Consider the following 23,354-nt stretch of genomic DNA (forward strand, 5'->3'; position numbering starts at 1 on the left):
TCTTGTAAACAATGTTGTTGCCTCCTGAGACCTTGTTGTCAACCCCTAGTTCTCCGAATGGGGACGTAATTTTGACTGGGCCTTCACCAGCAACTTCACGCACTTGGATATGGGGAAGAGAGCGAGGTGACCGCGTGGTACCCTAACTCCAGAGCCGGGGACTGGCGACATATGGGCCAGACTCTGTCTTGCCCTAGCTTTCCCAAGGGAAGGGCAACTTGGTCCGCAAAGTCACCAGCAACTTCACGCGCTTGGGTATGGGGAAGTGTGCGAGGTACCATGTGGTACCCTAACTCCAGAGCCGGGGACTGGCGGTCTAGGGGCCGGACACTGTTTTTCCCTAACTTTGCCAAGGGAAGGGGGACTTGGTCCGCATATTCACCAGCAATTTCACGCGCTTGGGTGTGGGGAAGAGTGCGAGGTGACCGTGTGGTACCCTAACTTCAGAGCCGAGGACTGGCAGTCTACGGGCCGGACAATGTCATTCCCTAGTTTTCCCAACGGAAGGGTAACTTGGTCCGCAAAGTCACCAGCAACTTCACGCGCTTGGGTATGAGGAAGAGTGCGAGGTACCATGTGGTACCCTAACATCAGAGCCGAGAACTGACGGTCTAGGGGGCCGGACACTGTCTTTCCCCTGTTCTCAGTACCTACCACTGTCCCCCACACTCGACTGGTAGCCTATAAAAGAAATATGGGCCTATAAATAAAGTCAAGCTAGTAGGGGTGCTGAAGTGTGGGAGATTAGAAGAAGTCCCCCGGCTCTGCTCTCACTCGGTGGGCCCGGCAAGGTGTTGTAAACTTTGACCCGGGCCGCTACCTTGATAGTGAAATTGGGGAAGTATCTAGGGGATGCTGAAGTCTACCATCCAGGTATCTGTGTGTAGTAAAAACCTTAGCATTATACTTTCTGATTCTTCGTTATCCAATGATTCGTCCGGATTCACCTGGACGACCCAGTAGATATCAATAACAATTTTGAAAAAAGTGGGCCATTCTCGCGTGACGTCACACAAGTGTTAAGTCAGCCGTCATGGAATAAAACAGGTGGACAGGGTACAAATCGCTTCACGCGAGGGAAATTAATAATCTCTCGGGCCGGATCGGTCCGATGTGTTATCAGAGAGCACAGTCGCGTTTTCTCACCCCGTGTATGATATTCTCCACGAATGGAGTCCCTGTCCAGGCATCGAGATATCGCTCCGGGCACTTTCGCCTGATAATATGGATCTCGAAACCCGCCAGGACCGTAACAATCGGGTGAATCCCTTCGGTCCGGCGTTCGCCGATTTTACACCACGGATCAGCGGTTTCATCGTCCTCTATTTTCGCGAGTCCGACACTTTCGCGCTGGCCTTCTCGGGATTTCGTACGTCGACGACGCCGACGACGACGACGCCAGCTGCTTAAGTCAGAAGCGGGTTCATTGCTTGCGAGATTTGCGGAGCGGCGACGCTTTGCTCGCGGATTACGCAAATTCGACAGTCGTCCCTGAACCCGGGGTGAACGTCCACTGTATTAGTTCAGATGAAAAAAGGAACTTTGGCTTTCGGGACAGCTGCGCAACGCCATCGCCGCGCGAATGAATGTTAATTACGATTCGGACTTCTGAGTTTTAATCCGCAGTTGAATCGAGTTGGGGGATTCGACGATCGTTCTAGCAAGTTTTTACGAGACTCGAAGATACAGCTCGGGATTTTTGAGATTCCGAGTTTGGAAAGAAAATATTCTACTTACGTGGGAACAGGCCCACGTGTGAACGTTTGGTGGGAAGTGGTTCTTGTCAAAATGTTTGCCGCGTGGTGTTTTTGTTGGATTGTTAATATTGAAGGAGCGAAGTGTGTCCTTATGGCTGATGGTGGGGGACATGATCGATCGAATCTCTTGGAAATTATTACAGCTGGACTCGAAGGGCGCCCTTCGTAACAATTTTGTACTCAAATTTTATGCAACTTTCTTATGCTTGTAATGTACAGGGTGAGCTACGAAAATGGTACACTTCGTGTTGGACGGAAGATAAACAAATATGAAAACATAATGTTATTTACACAATCTTAACAAATGTTTCTGCAACTGTAATAGTTCTCAAGCTACTCGTCTAAACATGCGTCCAACATGGTTGCGTGAACTTCAACGTGAACCGACAAAAAAATATTTATTCGTGAAATGTTTTTGTAAAAACTACTTCAGCCATGAATTGGATCCTATGTTTTGCGAGATGCATGTAACTCACGGATGTAAATCGAAGAACAACTTTTCTCTATTCAAATATTCTTTCAAAACTGAATTTAGAATGTTCTGGAAACAACAATAAAACCCTGTGGTCCCTGTGATCAATTTGACTGTAGGCTTTCATACAAAATAAAAATTTTTAGATTAATGCTATTTATAAGTCTTTCGGTCCAAACAAAATTTGTTTACATACTTCAATGGCGTAGTGAAATAACCCTGTAATTTTTAGAAAAATTGGGGAAAAATGGATTTTGAGTTTCTGATAGTACTGCAGTTGCTACCTAAGGTAGCAGAAGACAATTTTCTAAACGTTAGGTGAGATATAGTCCACTACAGAAATGTTATTTATAATTTATTTGGACCAAACAATATTTGTTTAAATTCTTCAATAGCGTAGGAAAGTAACTCTATAAATTTTAGAAAAATTGGTTCTCAAAACATTGCGTATTTTTGGACTTTGAGTTTCTGATAATAGATGATAGATTCTGAGAATAGACCTAATATAGCAGAAGACAATTTTCTGAACAATGGGTGGGACATAGCCCACTACAGCAATGTTATTTGTAATTCTTTTAAACCAAAAAAATTGCTTTAAGTACTTCAGCAACGTAGTAAAATAACCTCATAATTTTTAGAAAAATTGGTCCAAAACATTGCATATTTTTGGATTCTAAGTTTCTGCTAATAGGAGAGTTGCTACCTAACATAGCAGTAGACAATTTCCTAAACGTTAAGTGGGACATAGCCCACTACAGAAATGTTATTTATAATTTGTTTTGTTAAAAAAAATTGGTTTAATACTTCAATATCGTAGTAAAACAACCCGATAATTTAAAAAAAATTAGTTCAACGTATAGTTTTTAAAAAATTCATCAAATCCATTCGTTCAACACGCAAAATAAAAATTTCATGGCGTCACCGGTACTCGAAGGTATCGTGTCGGGCTTACTGTCCAGACTAGATCAAGAGCGAAACGGTTTCGAAAATAGAGGATCGTCGAGCAGATAGGTGCCACGGACAGAGCACCAAATGACTAATTTATTTCGCTGGGGATCGAAGCGGCCTAGGTAGCCGGTCATTAGTCGCGATCGTAGACAATAGAAAAAGTTCGGGAAACAAAGTGGATTATTGGACCAACGTCCGTCGTACTTACAGATTGTAGTGCACATCCGCCATGTTCGGTCGATAGCTAAGCGCCTGGACAAACGCCTCCTCCGCCTCCGCGACGCGTCCCTGCGCGCTCAGGACGCTGCCCAAATTACCATAAGCTGCAACAATCACAACGGGACACTCGTTACACACAACGGCGCCGGTAACATGAAAAACACCGGACAGATAAAGGGATGGGAACGGGGGGGAAGGGGGCGTTTCCGTAGCGGAGCGCGGGCTCGCAAAGCACCTGCTAATTCGATTCGCCTTAAGCCGGCCGGATCGACGCGTTTGCGACTCGTCAGGGGCTCGTCGTTCTTTAACTCAAAGGAAATCCCGGTTGCGCTCGGATTGGGTTGCATGGACGATGCTTTTTTAACGCTCGCTTATCCCTCACGGCGATGATTAACAAATCGGTGAGGACAAAATGCGTCTCGAAACGAAATTTAATCTGTTGCACCTGTGGACGCGTGTCGGGTACGAGCAAACGGGCGAATAATTTTTTGGACGTTCATGAAATTTTTGGTAATTATTTAGGAAAGGGTCCTCCTCGATTTTGATGACCTATTATACGAAAACGGAAATTCGAGGGACTCTTCTATTAGGCTCTCGCATGAAGAGTCGATGTTCAGAAGTTCCGGGGTTGAAATAACTTTGTGTAGCTCGCATAAATAACACATGAATCACAATAATATTCAGGCACTTTTAAAAGGACGATAACCATTTTTAATATCAGATCATACGACTTGAATATTTTTCGAGAAGTTAAAGCAATTAGTTTACTCAAGGGGTGAAAAGATTGCAATTGGTCGGAATTACAGAGAAAATACTAGAAGTTCTTGTTAAAAAGTTTATTTAAAAAATACAATTTTCAGATCTGTGTCAATTATACATATTCTATTATTCAACGTATTTTTTAGATTTTCTGTATTGACCCGTATAAAAATGTTGTAGACAAAAACTTTTATTACTTTCTTCGTAATTCTGACCAATTGCAATATTTCAACCTTTCTTTTTCACGTCATGTAGTCAATTAATTGTTCGAACTTCTCGAAAAATATCCAAGTCGTACGATCTTATATTAAAAAAAGTCGTCGTCCTTGTAAAAGAGTGTCCGAATATTACTGTGGTTCACTGTACACCCCTCATTACTCTGTGCACAATCCAATACGTTTCGCCATTGGTAGTCCATGATATCCCTCCCGTACGATCGGAACGTGAATTATTACGGTACAGAGAGTTTAAGTAGAGTTACGAAAACTGAAAGAGAATCCACCGGTAACGATTCCGATGAAATATACGGCGGTTCGGAAAAAGTTAGACGATCCTCCAGTTTGATTGAAGAAAACGACGTTTCACGTACTCTATCCTTAATACAAAGACCGATAGATAACATATATACACACACACAAAACAACGTATGAGTTCTTTCAGATATATATCTGTAGGATATATTTTTAAACGTAGAGCGTGGCTCCTCGGAAGGCAATAAGACGCGCACCAGGTACTCCTCCAACCCCCTCTCTTTCGTTCCACCCTTCGCCCGCTCCGTGTTCCGTCCGTTTCTTTTTCAGTTCTTTGTATTTACGAGCAATAAAGCCGTACACACGCGACCGCTCGCCGTTACACTCCGGATAGCGCGAATATCGCGGCAGAGCGCGCACAGCTATCGCGAGCTCGCTTCCGCTTTATCTTCGGCCAACAATATCGGCAATAAAACATTTGCCGGGGCCCCGCCACCACCACTACCGCCGATCCTCATCCGCCTCGATAGCTACTCGAGCAAAGAGCAATAAATGAATCCACAGTCGTAAAATTGCTTCGCGATCGCGGAACGGACGAGCACACCCGCGACGATCCTCCCTTAGGGGGACACTACCGGTTCGCGAAGTCGCAGGAGGCGATCCTAGCCCGAACTTCCAACAAGCGACCATCCCCTTTCACGATTTTCATGGAACTTCGCAGGTTCCCGGAATTGACAGCGGACTCTTTTTATCGGAGGGTTATCAACGCTCCAGGTGAACGGTCAAATCAACCCTTGAAAATTCGCACCTACTCATGTACTCAATAAATTCATGTTTTAAGATAATGAATTTTGTATCCAGGAATACGATTAATTTTTAAGAAGAATACATAAATGCATCATTCATGAACGCGCATTTGAAATATTTTGTAATACATTTTTTAAATCAATTATACGTACATAATGTCTACGTCTGATGACTTAGGGTCTTCTGGGGATTTAGGGTACACGCAATAAGCCTCGACTTTGTGCAAGTTTACGTTTAGAACTTTTCTCAAAACTCAAATAAACGTTGCTATGATTTTACGAATGCAAGATCAAAAAGAATGGGATGAATTGTTAACCCTTTGCAGTCGGAGCTATTTTAACTTGAAAATTAAACATTTCTTCCGTCCTAGAATAATTCCATTGTATATGACTTTTTTCATTTTATGATTAGACATCAACATATTTAATAATGTAAAAAATATAGTGAATGGTACAGCAATTTTTAGTGGTGATTCAAAAAAATTATTCCGCAGCTTGAAAAGCTTTTAACAATAAACTAGACAGTACAAATTGTATGAATAAAATAGTTGCGAAATTGCGTCCATAATTAACAAATTAGCTTGAAAGTTTGAGTGACGGCATTTTGAATGAATGACGTATAAACGGGTGCGCAAAATTCCGGAACACCAGAAAGAGTGAAATGAACATCGATGATTGTCAGCTAATTAAAACGCTGAAAGAGAGACAGACATTCTCATGCGGCTGCTGTTCCCCGCAATCGATGAGGAAAGTTTTCATCTTGCGCGAGGATCCTTAATCTAGCCGCGACAATCAGTAAGAACGGTTCTCGAAAGACACTGAAAGTCTCGGCTCCCGACCGCTAAGAACTTGCACGGTTCGAGCTACGGGCTTGTAAAACCTCGTTTGTTTAGAGGAGGTGTTTTCCGCGCGAAAGAATTCCGCTCGGTAGCGGGAATTACGTTCAGCAACAAGCTAAACAGACGCGCGAATGCCTCGGAACAAACGTAACGCGGGCGCAAATAAAATACACTTTCCTTTTCGCAACACCTACGGGATTATTTTAAAACCTCTTGCGTTTTAATGTTTCAAGTTGTTTCACGGTATAATGTTCAACGCCGTTGTGTATTCCATCGCGTGTTCTCCAGAACAAGAGTAATCCGGTTATAAATCCCACCTTTACGCCGCGTCGAGGCGAACCCCGGCAGAAAATAATTTTAATTAACGACTAATCCCCCGTCTTCGAGGATCCCGAGAAGTTTAGGTGACTCGGGGCTTATGAATGACCTGTTACGCGTTAGGTGCTTGGACTTACAGTAGTTTTTTACGTTGAGACACTGTGCGGGGTGCGTGTGTGCATTTTACAACAATCTATTCTCATTTTCGAAGCTGTCTCAGTCTGAGAAACAAATAATCATTTATTTAAACAAGGTAGTTACTCCATACTGTTCCTGTGGTACTTTTATAGTAGTCAGACATTTACGGCCAGTAGTCGGTCATCTTGACTCATTAAGGACGGGTACGTAATTAGCACACTTATTATTAGACAGCGGATTTTATGCAGTTATGACAGATATGAATAGATGTAATTTAAAACAGTGGGGGGGATTAAAATATTGGGAGGATTTAAAAATATTGTTATATTATTTTCGACCTATTAAGTGTATCAAGAAAGAAAACAAATTTCTATTTCACTCCAGTTTGTTGCAATTAACACTTTACCTACCGGAAGCCTATTAATAGGATTTTCAATAATTGTGCTGTACCACAAGAAAGCATAGAAATTTTCTTTTAGATTAAACTATTAGATGACGTTATTGAGGGTAACTTGTTAATTCACAATAAAAATTGCTATTGCTATTGAAGGATCCATTAAATAGTGTTTAGCCATGTATCATAGATTTTTCAAAATTATGCAATAATCACCGGTGGGTAATGTGTTAAGGATGAAAATGTTTAGTTTGCATAAAGATCCGCTGTCTACTTATTACCAATTTATTTAATTTATTTTAAAGGGTAAAGGATGAAATGATTATTCATTTTAAAAAGGAAAAATTCAGTTGTACAGGCCCCGCCCACTTATGGCCTAGATTAGCACTCGGATTTACTTACTCACGACGGCCGAGTTTCGAACGCTACGCCCCCTCTATTCGTGGTGCCTAGGAGAACTAGGGCCGCCACGGGGATCGAGACACGCGGCCGGGTCGAGGGGGCGTGGCCTACGAAACTCGACCGTCGCGCCTGGACAACCAGTGCTCTCTCGGAGCACCAGTTGCCCAGAAAATGATTTCAAATGACCTCAGGCATCGTCCCGATAAAAATCGCTAAATGTCAATAAACAAATTCGTTCCTGCCATCACTTCTGCAAGTAATGCGACACAACTTGCCCCGTAGACCAAGTGTTAGCAAGTTCGTCGAACAGTTAGCAATATCTGGACAAAATAGACGTAGATCCCGCTCTAGAGATTCCCGCTAAGGCGTATGTAGCACGACGTCGCGTCGAGTAGGCGAGTCGTCGAAGTCGGATGTTCGGTCGCTAACAATGGGGAGTTGCCGCGAAACTTTCGAGGCTTAACGTTAAGGGAAATTCGAAGCAGGCCGTTCGCGCGTTGCGTTCCGTAATATCGGTTCTGGGCTTAACCCGAGGCGAGGCATTTATATTCACGCGGCTCCGGCGCGGCGTCGCCATTAATAATTTATTACCAGGGTCGGAGGGGGAGGGGGCAGTTATCGCATCCGATCCTGCGGAGCATACAATTTTTCAATTCCCTCTTTCCAATTTCCCGGCGTAACGAATGACAAAGTAGATCGTTCGGAATCGGAGGACCGTGTATTCACTGACTCGCGATGTAAATGAGGCGGATGATAGATCGAATGTCGCGCGGACGGACAAAAGGGCAACCCTTTCGAAAGGTTAAAGAAAATAATAGGGAGCGTATGGGCGAGACTGGGGGTGATGAATGCGGCCGCGAAACTCCGAAGGTAAGAGGAAGAAAGGCGGAAAGGGATTGTACGTCATTTATCACGGATTATTGCGCACGGTTTTTCACGTCGATATTTCAGATTTCGAAATAAAGCGAGTATCGATATACTCGAGGCCGCGCTCGAGAAACAGGAGAGAACTCGATCCTCGCCGAAGCGACGCGACGCGAGAGTCGATGATAATCTCCGGTAACGGCCCCCGAGCATTTTAAATCAGTCGCGATAAATAAACGCGATAAATCGGCGACGCGACATATTTCATCGTCCCCCGCGATTCCATCGAGCGCGCCACGCGAGCGTGTTTGCGCTGCAACTGCGGCCCGATTTTCCGCTCGTAACGCGTTCGTCAAGTTCCTCGTTGGCGAACGGAAGCAAGGACGCCCTGCCGACGTTTTTCTTGCTCGGTCACCGGCCCAATCGTCGCCTGCTAAACCGAAACGCTCGAAAATTCATCTTGCAATTTGTCACTCACAAGGAGAGGTCACTATGGCGGGGTTGCCGATTTTAATGAAACTTTTTCTGCTGAATCCAGAGCAAAAATAAACAGACCCATTTCCGAGCGTTTTTGACAATACTCATTACTAGGCTGCGGATCTTTATGCAAAATAAAAAATGTTTGCATTGATTGTAAGACGCAGGAACCAAATAAAGAATTTTTATCAAGTTTTATTTTCTTATTAAGCTGAAACTAATACATTGGTGTCCTTACATTTTTTTAATACGTCCACTGCTTCAAACTGTACGTACCCATTTTTGTCGTAAGTGCATAAAATCCACAGTCTACTCCTTACATATTTAAAAAGATAACTAACATTTAATTACCACGTTTCTACAATTTTACAATTGATTTTAAACTAACTTCCCGATAAACTAGAAACTTGAAATTTTAAACATTAAAAAAAAATTTTAAAAAGGCCTATGCGTTTAGGAGATATAAATTATTAATAAATTTAACCGTTACACCTCCCCGCGCGATGCTCGGTAGGAACCTGGTGCTAGGAAAACATAAATATTTTCGACAGTATGAACATTTGATAAATGCTAATGAATTATATAGGCACTTTGCTGTTCGAACTCGGTTCACGTTGGAAAAAATAGAAATCAGATAAAGATATTTTCTGGATATCATAAAATTAACTGTTAATTATCTTTATAAATAATGAGCATTGTCAAAAACGCTCGGACATGGGTCTGCATATTCTTGCTCTAGATTCATCAGAAAAAGTTTAATTAAAATTGATGATCCCACCACTGCAACTTCTCCTTATCAGCCTATATCTCTCCTTCGATATAAAACGACGATTTTAAAAAAATTGCAATAGAATGTTATAAATAGACTGTGGATTTTTATGCAAAATAAAATTCGTCTACATCAATAGCAATCTATAGAAGGTAAGTAAAAATTGATTTTACTCATTAACAATTTTCATATAGTCAAAATAGTATATTGACATTGTTAAGCTATTTTAATATTTTTATTGTTTGCAATTACACATACTCACATTTGTCATAAATGCATAAAACCCGCAGTCTAGTTATTAATTTATACATATTTTGGAAGAATTATTACCAAGACAAACGGTGTTATCAATGTGTTAACATTCATTCAACAAGGAACAAAGTTAAATGGGGATTAATTCGAGCCCTCCACCCTAAATGTCGCAGTAACGTAGTTGGACGACAGGTCGAAAAATCGCGGTTTCCGGTGGAGAACATACTCGAAACCACCTCAGTGGCTGTACGCGCACGAGTCGCTAAACGTCACGTTCTGTGGAGGGTAACTTTCGGTCGAGTTAGGGAGAAGAAAAAGCAAAGAGAAGGGAGAGAGAATCCACCGTATAGTTTGCCCAACCAACATTCCTGGAGGGATCTTTTGTTTGTGGACTTGGAGGACTTTAACCTTAGATTTTTAAACCACTGCGAGCAAATGGGTCTGTTTGCTATTCCGGGATTCAATTATTAACTACTTAACGTTTAAAGGGCGGGTCACGTAGATTTACGTTCTCCACAGTTGTTGATTGCGCAGCGTTTCTAGTCGAATTTTTCTAGACACTTTAATCCTTGTGCAAATTCTAGGCTAACTTAATCTGCAAGTACATCTCCGTGATCCAACATTAATATTATATATAATTGATCGATAAAGCTGTATTCAGTATGTAAGTCAGAGGGCACGCTTTGAAATATTGTAGTTCTATATAAATTTATCAAATTGGGTAAATTGTTATGTTTCTCGACGCGATCAAAACTGTGGTAATTATTTATCGAGGAAGTAGACCAGCGGAAAAAACTTTCCTCTATAGCACCGTAGTGCGATATTGAGTGAAACAAATTTAATTAGAGCTTATGAAATTGGAGCGAGTTGGGAGAAATAACTACGACGATAAATCTTAGCCTGTAAGTTTCCTTTTCATCAAAAAACTTGTTGTTTTTACTTGGCGAAACTTTTGCGGGTGCTGGTCCAGCGGTAATGATATTAACCCTCGCTTAGGGGATGCTGAGGCTGTTCAGAGTCGAAGTATAATATCCATACTACATTAAAATATCAATTGTTTAAAATTATTTCAAGGATATGTAATAAACTAAAATTGTAATTCATATTTCTTCTTCGAGAATTCAGTGAAATTTCATTCACGATTCTACAAATAATAGTAATAATTAAGAGAACTGACTCTAATTTATTTAAAACGCAAGTTAAAAATTCCATTATTAAATATTACTTGAACGTTACTTCCGAATATTTATGAAGAAAAGGGTTTATGCAGAATAAATAAAAATAAATGTTAAAAGAAGAAAAATTTTAAACAAATATATGAAATAAACTGTACGTACGCGTTTCATTTCCGTTTAAATCGAAACGAAATTGGTATTTGCAAAATATTTGGATATTGCGAGTTAAAAATCAACGCTTTTTGGCGAACAACGATGTTACTTTTCGAGCATTGCGGTTTCTTCATTTTTCACTATTTCTTATTTGTTTTAGCTCTGAGATTGACTACAATCGTGATTAAAAAATCTTTTCGGTTTCCTGTTTCAGCCAATAATACCGGCAGATTTTATTACAGCTGTGGATATTCGGTAGTGGATAATAAAACCGCACCATGTTTTAAAAATTAGTTTTTGGAATATTCAGTTGCAGTGCAAACGTGAAAGCTAACGTTGAATTGTTTTAACGCGATACTTTAATTATCTATACGATTTGATATTACGGTATCGCGATATCACAGATGGTTATTGCATATTGTAGAATTAAACAGGAAAATGTTGAAATTTTTAATGCAGTGTATTTTCAGTATGCAGTAACTGTTCTTTCTTTTGTAAAGCACACCATAAAAATCACCAACTCTGCGTGCAACAATTTTTATGCTGCGTTTAAAAAATATTAAACATGTTCGGAGCATTGTAATGAATTTCCAACGATTATTCCCAGTATGCATGTTTATGCATTATTGCATATTATTGAACAAAATTAATTTTGCACATCACGATTTCTCTACGCCTTTTACAAAGAATTTCAATATGTTCACAAACTTTGAAATGTGTTGTGCTATAAATCTGTATTAAAAAATTGTTAGATACAATTATGCGATTGCCAATGTTCCTTTCAAAGTATCCACGTTTATTTCTAAAGTAAAAATAATTATTTTTGCATGCAACAATTTTTACAGACTCTCCAAAAGACGTCAAATGGATCTATAGAATTTGAAATTGATATGTTTATTAACTTCGTTTTAAAAAATTTCAAAAACTCAGTTTGGACGTCCAATGTTTCCTTTGACATTCTTGTTAAATAACCATACCATGGTCATATACTAACTTGATATACAATACAGTAAAGTCGCGTTTACTGTCCAACAGCCTGTGTTCTGCACGGACAGTGATCGCATACCGACATCATTCTTTTACGACTGTGTCTACCGCGCCGACCACGCCGAGAACTCAAAGGATAGCAGAACGTAGAGAAGGACGACATGACAGTGGAGAGGGTAAGCACTAGACAGTGATCACGTACCCGATGGCAGACAGTGAACGCGACTTTACTGTAAATGTGGCATATTTCGATCGTCACAAAATGAACGAAAAACAAAAATAAACAAGTCGTGAAAACTCCTTCTCAATGAATACACTGATCTGTCCATTTCGATTAGACCTCAATACCCTAATACACCAACCACCAGCAATTTTTACCAAAAAAGTGTGAGCACAGTGAATGGTATACATCCGTGAGCAGACTATGGTGGGTCAGAGGTCGGAGCATTTTAATTCGGCCGGGTAATACCACTCGTGACGGGCGGAGCTCTGTCAAAGCCCGTGGTAATGGGGAAAATGGCGGGCCAAAGTTCAAACATGTTTCCCGGCCGAGGGACTGCAGCGCAAATACACATATCTCTGTACGGGGACGCCGCGGCGCCGTGGGCGCTCTGTAATACGCAATTTCTGTTGGCGCAATTAAAACGCGCCGTGACGTAGCTGGCCGGTCCGCGTCCGGCTTGGTGATGCCGATGCCATGCCGGTTGTAACGCGCGTCAGAAACATGGTTGTCGCTGGTTGTAACATTGCAGCAGAGGCGTTCGGGCTCGCGTGACCGGGCTCTCGCCCGGCTGGTCACCCCCGGCGGCGTTTTTTTGACGTAAAAGATTAAAAGGGAAACAAAGCGTGGAACCCGACAAAGCGAAGCGTAGAACACGTTGTTGGGCCCGTGCCCTTGCCGCCTTGCGGAAACGCGCCCCGCGTCGAATAAACGAGCATCACGGGGGCTGTATTAACGCGCGGTGGCTGCGAACGTCGCGAAATGAAGTTTCCCAAGACTTGACGGAACAAGCAACCGCGATAATGGTTTCGGAAGCAGGGCGAGAAGCCACCGATGCGATAGGAGGAAGATCTGACGGGTGCATCGAGGCCAGACCGGGTAATTAGAGGGTCGAGAAACCGTATGAAGCGGCGGGAGCAACCTCAGATTGAGAAGATACCTACCCCGGGGGAAAAAAAGGACGCCACCGAGGAGAAAAACCCGACAGAGACGGATAAGGGCTGCGATAAAACAGCCAGCCATGAAGAAAGTCGTCGGGGAAGCCGATGATGCACTCCGCGGTTGCCTCTACAACTGATTCGGGATGTGTCTAGACTAGTCTCTAGAGAGATGGAGATTGTAGTTCCGACCGGCTGATTGGTGGACTGGTCCGCCAAACAAGTCTATATAAGAAGACCGAACACCTTGAAGCGTCAGTATTGATTGCACCACAGCTTCGAATCGCTGTCGGTCAAGACTCCGGAATCCGTGCTTCGTGATTCATTATCCGTTATGTTTAAAATAAGTCTTCCATTGACGACAGCCAGCATCTCCGACTGAGTTGGAACAACCGTACCTCCTGAACAAGACGTGGGGACTGCGGATTTTGGGTCCTCATCCCCTCCGAGGGAGGAACGGGATGAGGGAGCACTGTGTGGGTGACTTGCACAGTGTCCTTTATTAGAGCAGGTGGAAATCGTGCTTGCCCAGGGTGAAATATGGCACTAGGAGGGCCTGTAGCCCTGTCTGCACCCAATTAGCCTGGAGAAAGGTCCCCGTAGCGAGTACACCGAGCCTACAGGTCGTAGACTATGAGGACAGTCAAACTGTGGACCTCAAGAAAGCAATAGTACACAAATCAGTCCCCTTCCAATCAGTTTAAGGACAGGTCACCGTAGTGAAGCTAGCTGGTCCACCCAGCCCACCGGTCGCCCCCCTCGTAGACTATAAGGAAATCGTAGATCCCGCGAAAGTAATACTACACAAATCAGTAAAGGCCGCACTAATTATCCCATCAAACAGCCGGGGAGTGTCCAATCTTTCCTCTCCGACGAGCGCAATCGTCCTCCGCGAAGCTCGGAGCAAACACAGCAATCGGGAGCCCAAGAAGCGCGGGAGGTAGTTTCGATCGAGCATAATTGGAGGGCTGGCAATTTTCTTAAAATAAGGGCGAGCCCTGCTCAGCGGGTCGGCGCAATAAAAGGGACGAGATAACGATCGAAATTACAAGGCGGGGACACGGGAAAAGGCGAGCGACAAACGATGCAAAGAGTGTAACGACGGAGGAGGTAGCCGGGGAGCCTCGCTCGGCTACGGATGGATAAAAAGTAGGACGAAGACGGATAAGAGGGACGATAAAAAGGGCCCGGCTGTTGCGCTGTGTGTGGAAGAAGTGTAGGTGGCCGTGTCCCCTATTGCATGTCGGGTATCCACCTTCCCGGCAATTTTATGTACACGGTAGGCGGATCGTTGGCTAGCTGAAAGTTGGAGATGAGAGGCTGGATAGCGCGAAGGCCAGCGGCCGGCAGAACGAGCTGCCGTATAACGAGAGAACTGCCAGCGAGATATCCGTCGACCGGGCCCGGAATTTCATTTTTACATCGCGCCGTATATTTCGCGCGGACCTATCTGGTCTCGATCATCGTTGCCGCGTCGTTTATCATTAGCACGCGACTCTTTGTTATCTTTATCTTTTTAATTTGCCCGCGAGCGGCCGGACGTGTGGCGTATCTTTACGGTTATCTTCTTCTGTCCCGAACCTATCCCGAGCTTTCTTCGACGACACCGCCGCGTGAGCGGAGAGGGAAGAATCGTTAAAACGTTCGCCGGATTGGCGAGATACCGTCGGCCACAATTTTAATTATTAACATATTGCCGCGAAGCATTGCGGAATAAAAGGAAAGGACTTGCGAAAGAGGCGAAACGAGTGCCGGTCTGGAAAATCGCGTGGCTACGCTGGATGGCTTAATGCGAGTTTATAATTTTCGCGCAGTCCTTTCGACGCAGATAACGTAGCCGAGCTACGCGAGAGACGGTCGGATTCATTACTTCCGCGTAACGAGTGAAAAAGAAGAATTTAGCGGACTATTGTTTCGAGAATAATATACGAGTCGCTGCTCAGCAGCTGTTAGATTGTTACGTGGAGAATGGCGGATTTTGTTACGTACGGCCATTAATTTCGGGATGGTTGAAAATTATACATTTGCATAAACATCCGCAGTCTACGACCAAGTGTTAACTCGTCCGGAGAAGGAAGGGACGAGGGCTAATAGCTGAGCAGATCGATTAAAAGATCAGCAGGCGGCTGGGATGGGCTTCAGGTGATAGTTCCCAGCGGTAACGATGTTTTAGCTCACCTTTCGGCGGGTTGACGTGCAGCGCAGACCGGTACAGGCTCTCCTCGTCGTACCAGTCGGCGTTTCTCAGCAGGGTCTTGGCCGACATGAGGCAGAGCAGGACAACGGTAGCCAGTAAAACCGTTCTGCCTCGCCTCCTCGATCCGCTTCTTCTCGCTATCCGATAGCATCCGGAGATCGCGGCCCCGACGATCAAGCAAGCGCCGACGCTCGGCAAATAGAGGATCCTCTCGGCTATGACAAAGCCCACGTAGAAGAAGAGGTTGCTAGCCGGTAGGAAGGGAAGCACGAGGAAGCCGAGGGACACTGCGACTCCGGTGGCAGCGGCTTGTCTGCTTGCGAACCCGTTGCTGGCTGTCATCGAGTTGCTGTTGGCCCTTTTAGCGCAATGACAGTCGCCGAAGGGGCCGTTGTTGTTGTTGTTTGCGGCTCGGCAGCCGTCCGTGTGGCAGCCTCCGGTGCGTCTGCCCGCGCAAACGGGACACCTGGAGGACATTGAGCGAGGATACACCTGTACCAGGCTCAGAGAGATCTCTCTGGGTGGGCGTCGAAGCGTCTTGATCGCCCAGATCGAGGCCCCGATCAACGCAGCGTACAGGCAAGCCGATTCCAGGTTTCTGACGTCGAACAGGCTCGTTATACGCGGCACCGCGTCCATCGACCAATCAAAGCTCAGCGTGCTAGGGCACAGCAGCATTCTTGCACTCGCAGCCGGTAAGTAGAGGAACGTCAGACCCCGAGTCACGCGTGACGGGTGTCTGGCCGTTGGATTGTCCGCGCTCGCGAACTCTGGCCGCGTGCCGGTGATCCTCAGCCTGCCGAGCACCAGCAGGACCAAACTGCCGGACAGGATGCCGAGGCTACGGGTACGGGTCAGGCCGCAATTCACCTGGAACGTGAGAGATTCGTTTTTAGAATTTAATTCACTCGACCGTTAATGTAACAGCATTTTATCCCTGCGTGATCTGGGATACATGTTCATTGTAGCCAGTCACGGTATTTATTAATGTCTTAATGTATGTAAAAGAGGTGTGAACCATATTTGGAGAGTATGTATGAAGCGTGTGTTATAGAAATTCGCTGGGGTTATTGTGTACATTAATACACACTGATGCAAGCTAATGAGATCGTTGTAATTCAATGGTACCAGTGTATTACGCTGAACAGTCAATAATAGTTGATCCATAGTACCGAAATCGTAATGGTGTTTGGTGCCATTTTAATTAGCAAAATATTGTATTACGAATATGCAGGCACCACAAAGAAATTATTAATTGGGATTATTTGATATTGCTTCGCAATTTGAACTGGTAATTATTAACATTATGACTTCGCTGAAGGGGTGTGTAAATTTACAATACCTTATTAATTAAAAGAGTCCTACTAAAAACGGTATGCCCCATCGAAACCCTCTCTGTCAATCTCCCGACCGTCATCAATACTTTAAATCTAGAATTCTGTAAAACAAAATTATATATTCCACGTCACGATTCATCCTGATTCTAAAAGTTCAGCGACAATCCCGTGCTTCCTCGTTCCGTCTTCGTTTCCGCGACAATGCGTGAGATCAGGCGACTCGATCGTCGTCGGGATTATGAAAGATCGGCGGTTGAAACGTCGACACTCGTAAAATATTCAAACCCCTTTAATAGACCGGCATCGAAATAGCTTGAAGACAGAAATTACCGGGAGAAGAGGATTAATTGAAACTTCGTGAAGCCTGGCTATTGACAGAGTTTCGCTCGTAATTAAATGGAATCTTAATAACATAATCATCGCATGCGCTCCGAGCAAGAACTCGACCACCCGGTTTCCTTTGCGAATATAATCTAAATGAAACGACCGGTATCCGAGAGCAGTTCCTGAACTAATTTGACCGAGCTACGCAAACACGCGCCAGCGCTCAGAGAAACCATGCGCTTCGAAAAGATTAGTTCAAAGCCACCATCTTTTTCCAACGACCGAAGTTTGGAAACGTTGACGAGAGCCTATTCCGAAATTAATGTACCGATCGCAAGAGAAGCACGGAATTCGCGATGGAATTGAAAGAAAGGATTGATCATAGGCTTCAGGAAGACCTCTGTCTTCACTGGTCTCCGACTTGTGGCCTTTCTGTAGCCCACTGAAATCCTCTTTACTATTCCACGTGGGGTACAGTCGAGGCAAAGGTAAATGCAAAGCAACGCAACACGAAAGATACCCTAAAGTCCACCATGGAGGAGGTGGGCAAGCCTTTAGCGGGTTCAGGCTAGCTCAAGAAGGTCCAGTGGAGGCTACTTCAAGTAATTTAGAAAATGGCGAAAGGATATATTGACATTTTCTTGGAATTTGGACTGCTTTTCTTCAAGTAAAGATACCCTAAAGCCAATGAAGGTGATCACGAAAATGTACAAAGTGGAGGTGAAGCTAGCCAACCGAAAATCCTAGCTCAAGAAAGTCCAGTGGAGGCTACTTCGAGTAATTCAGAAAATGGCAAAAGAGTATCTTGACATTTTCTTGGAATTTGAACTGTTTTCCCTTATCTCATGACTTTTCCGGATTTATCTCGAGAACCCTGTCTCTATCACTGCAACAAGTCGTAGGGGCTCGTGCATCGTCGGTAATAAAATCCTTCGTGTCGAGGGTTTACGAGTCTCGGCGACTAAGTCCGGTCACACCGCGTGTTCGCGAGAAAACAGGAAACGCAACAACGTTGCGTTCATCTTCGTTCGAGCGAGATGTAATTCGATGCAACGCGACAATGGATCGAGCGCAGCGGAACGTCCGGGGCTCGTAAAACACGAACGTGTAACGAAAAAAGACTGACAGCCGAAAGAATATCACGACGATGCCGCCGGCGTTGTTTCCACGTCCGACAACGTTTTTCTGCGCATAAAGCAGAATTGAAGGGGGACAACGGAGATTAGAATATATGGCAGGCTCGTCCCAGCTCGCAGATGATCGGAGCAACAGACCGGACGCGAATTTTCGATGAACAGGAACATGTTCCCTGGATGATCATTATTGGACTGTGCTTTTACAACATCGAAATTTTCTCAAGTATTTCTTCTTCTGCGAACATAAATAACTATTCCATCATGCTTGTGAGGCATCTATTGTTCTATACATTTTTGATTTTTATGCATTTATGAAGAAATTAACTGCATGAAATATAAAACAATCTAAGAATATTGTTATGTTGTTTTCAACGTAAGAAGACTATTAAGGGATGAAGTGAATTTTTATTTGACTACTGCTTTCCACAATCGATGCAGAATATTTTTATTCTGCATAAAGATCCGCAGTCTGCTCATCACTATTAACCTTAAAACTAAACTATTAATTTTATGGAGGTTATTTAAATAAAATGATGATCCCGAAATTGAACCGGACAGAATCTTAATGCATTTATGGCTTCCTAAAATTTTCGACAAAGCTTAGAATATAAAATTCGACAGAATTTAGTACAATTTTAATTTATTTCAGATCTGCAAAGGCTACTACCACTCTGGAAATAAGATTCTATTTTATTGCACTTTCTTAAAAGTCTTCAAATTTAGTCTTCCGCAGCCAGATGAAGCTTGTTTTTCTTCCCTGTTAGGCAACGGTTGGGACTAGGTAATAAAATGGGTGAAAAGGAAAAATTAAGAACTTGAAACGTGGCATTGTCTAATAATAATACTGACCATCAGTGCCCGGTGGCAGCGACTACTGTCCACCGAATCTCGATTATCGAATCTCGTGAAAAATGTCCGTATACCGTACAATTAAGAACTATCATGCAGCCCGTATCGAGGTACCGGTTAAAAGCGTCGGTGTGCACGTGCAAGCGCGCGAATCCATCGCTCAAGTTATATCACGGCGTCCAACAAAGCGGTGCCCGCACGATTCTGGAACGCGCAATTATCGCGGCGACTTTTTTCGCGGGCTTGCAATTTAACATTAAAATGTCGCTTTCGTATTACGCGGCTCAGCACCACACCACCGCACCGTCCCTCCCCGGGCTTGCTTTAAAAGCTTTCGACGTTACTTTTCATTTGCGCGGAACGTCGACTTTCAAGAGCATCGCGTCGATTAAGCGTGCCGCGCGCGCTTTCCTCGCGATCCTGTGATAACCAACTGTAATTATATTCGCTACACGGTTTTTTGCTCGTCGCCTTTTCGCTTCCTCTCACCGGTGCGTTTTTTTTTTATTTTCCGTCCGGCGGCGACTAGAAGAAAAACGCGAAAAAGATTCGTTTCGGAGTCGCCCACTCGCGGACCCTTGAAGCTTTCATCGCAGAATAGTTTATCAATAGTGTAGCGTCTCGAAAGCTCACGACTGGATAGACTCGAATTATGAAACTGCAGTAAAGCCTTGATCTAAGAAAAAACCATGGGTCCGTGCTGTTTCTTAGATCCTGTGGTTGTACTATTTCTTTTTGTAGTATTAAATTCAGAACCTAACACACTCCTAATCCAAACCTAACACACCGAACATTACAGGGAAATATTGAGAATGGTGACCTTGACAACATATTTCAAAGTCATTGAAATCATAGAGGAGTAGCACATCAACAAATGGATTTACAAGTAAAGTTATTTGCGAATATCTGGTAAACTAAACTCGCTAGCCAAAAACTAAACAGAAATGTTCAAAATCGTGACCTTGACAAGATATTTCAAGCTCATCAAAACCAGAGAGAAGATAGTTTACCGTGATCAACTATTACGAAGCAAAATATAGACTTATCTTCGTCTATAGAAGAAAATGTATTATTAATGAACATCTTAAATATTCATACATCTCAGAAACATCAGCAAGATCGTTGAAAGCTTCGCACACGTTTTAAGACATCAAAGGAAATGCCGGTCAATGTCAAGGCCCTCACGGAGTTCCGAAGATTCGCGCTATCTCCTGGCGAAGCAGGCTAGCATCGAGGCAGATCTGCGCTAATCAAGGAACGATAGATCTCGCGAGCTACGGAGACTTGGGCAAAGTTTGCGCGGCAGCCTCGAGAAGGAATAATTCGCCGGGGCAATGTAACCCAGTTACGTCGGTGGCATCATCGTGCATCGGTGTCGTCGAAGCAAGCAGTTCTGTCCGGAAGTTCATCGACAAAGGGCTCCTTTGACGGTGAAACCATTGAGGTGCAGGGGATAGATCTTGGGATCACCATCGAGTGGAACAGGAGCCACGCGAGCTGTCAGCGCCGTAGAATTAGATCACAGAGCAATAGCATTTTCTAAACAGCGTGTAGCGTGACGCAGTCTTCTTCCGGATTGTCATCGAACATCAGTTTCCTGCTCGGTGTTGCTCGTTTTCTGCTTCGGTCGAGGAAGTCGATCCGCGAGCATATTTTCTCACCGTTGAGACAAAGCGAGCGGAAAACGACGAAGGAGAGGTTCCAGGTCGTCGGTGACGTTTCCGCTTTCCGATGGAGCGCGTTCTTGGCTCTGCACGCGACCAAGAAACCTAGGCGAGATGGCAAGAAGCTCGCGAAGATTCTCCGTGTTTCCCGGCCGCTAGGGGAACGGTAGCCCGGGCTGGCGCAATAATAAGAGGAAAAATATGGTGAAAACGGGCCGGGGGGTGCTAGGGCTGGCTGGGACAGGCACGACGAGCCGGGAAGATCGAGTTCTCGCGCGACGCTACTCTCGGAAGGGTGTCGGGAAATGCGAACGACCCTTGGCACCCCTCCAACCCTCGAACCTTCCAACCCGTCCCGCGCGTTTGCTCCCTGGCTCGTTGGCTGGCCTGCGACATGCATCACGCCAGGCGTCTGATGCATCCAGCGCATCCGGATGCGATGTGCGCGAAAGGCAAACGCCTGGAGGTTCGGTCGAAGGTGTGTCTGGAGGTGGTTCGAAGGTGGTTAAAGCCGACTCGAGGTAGTTGAACGCGGCTGGAGATGGCTCACCGTGCATCAGCCTGCTGTCTCCGACAGATCGCTCTCGCCGGTTTCCGTTTGCACATGGTGCAGCGGCATCGCGTTTATCGGTTACACGGCTGTCTACCGCCTCCCTGCAGCTTCCTCTACAACGATGTCTACAGCGGCTTCCAAAGTATACGCTCTCCCCGCGAACTTAGTTCGACGGATGTCGTGTTCGATACGCCTCCACCGGGATTCGTTCGCCTAAGCGCGCCCGAGCGCGCTGCGAGATGTATTACTGTTTGCTTCCGGCGAGAAGGAGATTGTAGTCGGAGCTTCCGACGCTGAACGACGGAATGACTGATGTGTACGACGCCGGATAATCAGCCGATTGCCTCGGCAGACAGCCCATGCTCCTATTCTCAGATTTTGAATGATCGTTTCGAAATTGAAAGCCATTAGTTCTCCACGTTGCTCGATGAATGAAGGAGTCCGGTTTTCTCTTGTTTTTTCGGTGATGGTATTGATTAGGTGTAGAGCTGTCCTTAAAGTGCTTGCTGCTAGCGTTTGTTTTAAGAGATGGCTCATGTCGGATGCCAATCGATGTTCAGATTACAAACAAATTCTTGACACTCGCTAGGCGGACATTTCGATGATCTTATGGCAACCATGATAGTCTTATTGGATCGAATTTAAACGAGCGATAGTTTCCTGCAAAATTAATATATAATTAGATATAAATAATTTATTAGATAATATATATGATTTAACTTCTACCTTGCCTACATTCAACGATGTAAGCAATTTTAACAATTTTATTTACCTCATTGAGCACAGCTTTTTTGTATTATCTGATGAACAATTATTACTTAACAGTATTGAAGTTTAACGCAATGCTCTTTAACTTGTTAACATGAGAACATATTTATATTTGCAATCGAGAATTTATGTCCCCATCCAATAAATGATTAACCATCTAAAACTGTTCCCTCTAATTTGGCTACCTATTATCCTCATTTCCGAGTTTGATAGACGTTTAAAGATCAATTCAAACCGATGAATATAAAAGGCAGCCAATTTCTCGATTTCGAACACGGCGTCCGATATTTGGAAATAGTGACTACGAATGATTCCGGACACATGCCAATCAACGACAACGCTCCTTCTGGTTACATGAAATCTCCGATACGGACTTCACAGGTACTATTTCGACCAACAAGAATTTACCAAAATCAATTCTAACTGACATGACAGCTACATTGATCGACATTTTAATTATTGTCGGAAAATGTTTCTGGAAGTATGGAATTTACTGAAAGACGTTCACGATAAATTTTATACACTGTGCAGATTGACTTTATTTATATATTACTTTGTTGCTGGTTTAAAAAATTAGTGACAAATACGGTAATCATTTTTAGAACATTATTGTAATACGTTCAAATTAATGTGTATCCACGAGTATGCATAAATTGAGTTAAAAGACTTTATAATGAAAATTAATTTTAAGAGAACGTTTTAGTATCAGTTTCAAAAATATGCAATAAAATATATAGATTCCCACCAAAAACATTTTACACAATTGAATAAATCTGTAAACTCTGCAGGCTCGTGTGTAGATGTAACCAAGTGTAAAGTTTTATTAACAAAAGCAATCATTTTTACACCTGATTTAAAAAAACGATGCACAAATAAAACTGTATCGATTAAAACACTCGCTTTTGCCAATCGATGCATATGCCAATCACATAAACCATAAAGGAAAAGGAAAATTGCAACGTTCCAATCAATTTTTCAATGAACACTTTCACTAACAGATGTCACTTCAATTGTTTTAATATGGACATTATTTTACTTATAATAAATGTACATTGTCAGTACATATTTATTTGAATTTATCTAATTGAATTCTTCATAAAAATGACTACAACATGTGAGTAGTATTTCACAGTTTGCTGAAACAATTAGCCACGATTTTATGCCCAAAT

General features: G+C 43.6%; 1 protein-coding gene across 1 annotated transcript in view; it reads right to left on the reverse strand.

Annotated features, from left to right (window-relative positions):
* Positions 1 to 23,354, reverse strand: part of Tmtc2 (Transmembrane O-mannosyltransferase targeting cadherins 2) — a 547,199-nt gene that overhangs the window by 252,096 nt on the left and 271,749 nt on the right. Inside the window, exons 4-5 of the mRNA XM_076440509.1 lie at positions 15,536 to 16,424; positions 3,386 to 3,500 (exon numbers count right to left, since the gene is read on the reverse strand). Of these exons, the coding sequence (XP_076296624.1) occupies positions 3,386 to 3,500; positions 15,536 to 16,424 (1,004 nt within the window). The remainder of the gene's footprint in view (positions 1 to 3,385; positions 3,501 to 15,535; positions 16,425 to 23,354) is intronic.

Source organism: Lasioglossum baleicum, chromosome 16, assembly GCF_051020765.1.
Source record: "Lasioglossum baleicum chromosome 16, iyLasBale1, whole genome shotgun sequence".
NCBI classification, from domain to species: Eukaryota; Metazoa; Arthropoda; class Insecta; order Hymenoptera; family Halictidae; genus Lasioglossum; species Lasioglossum baleicum.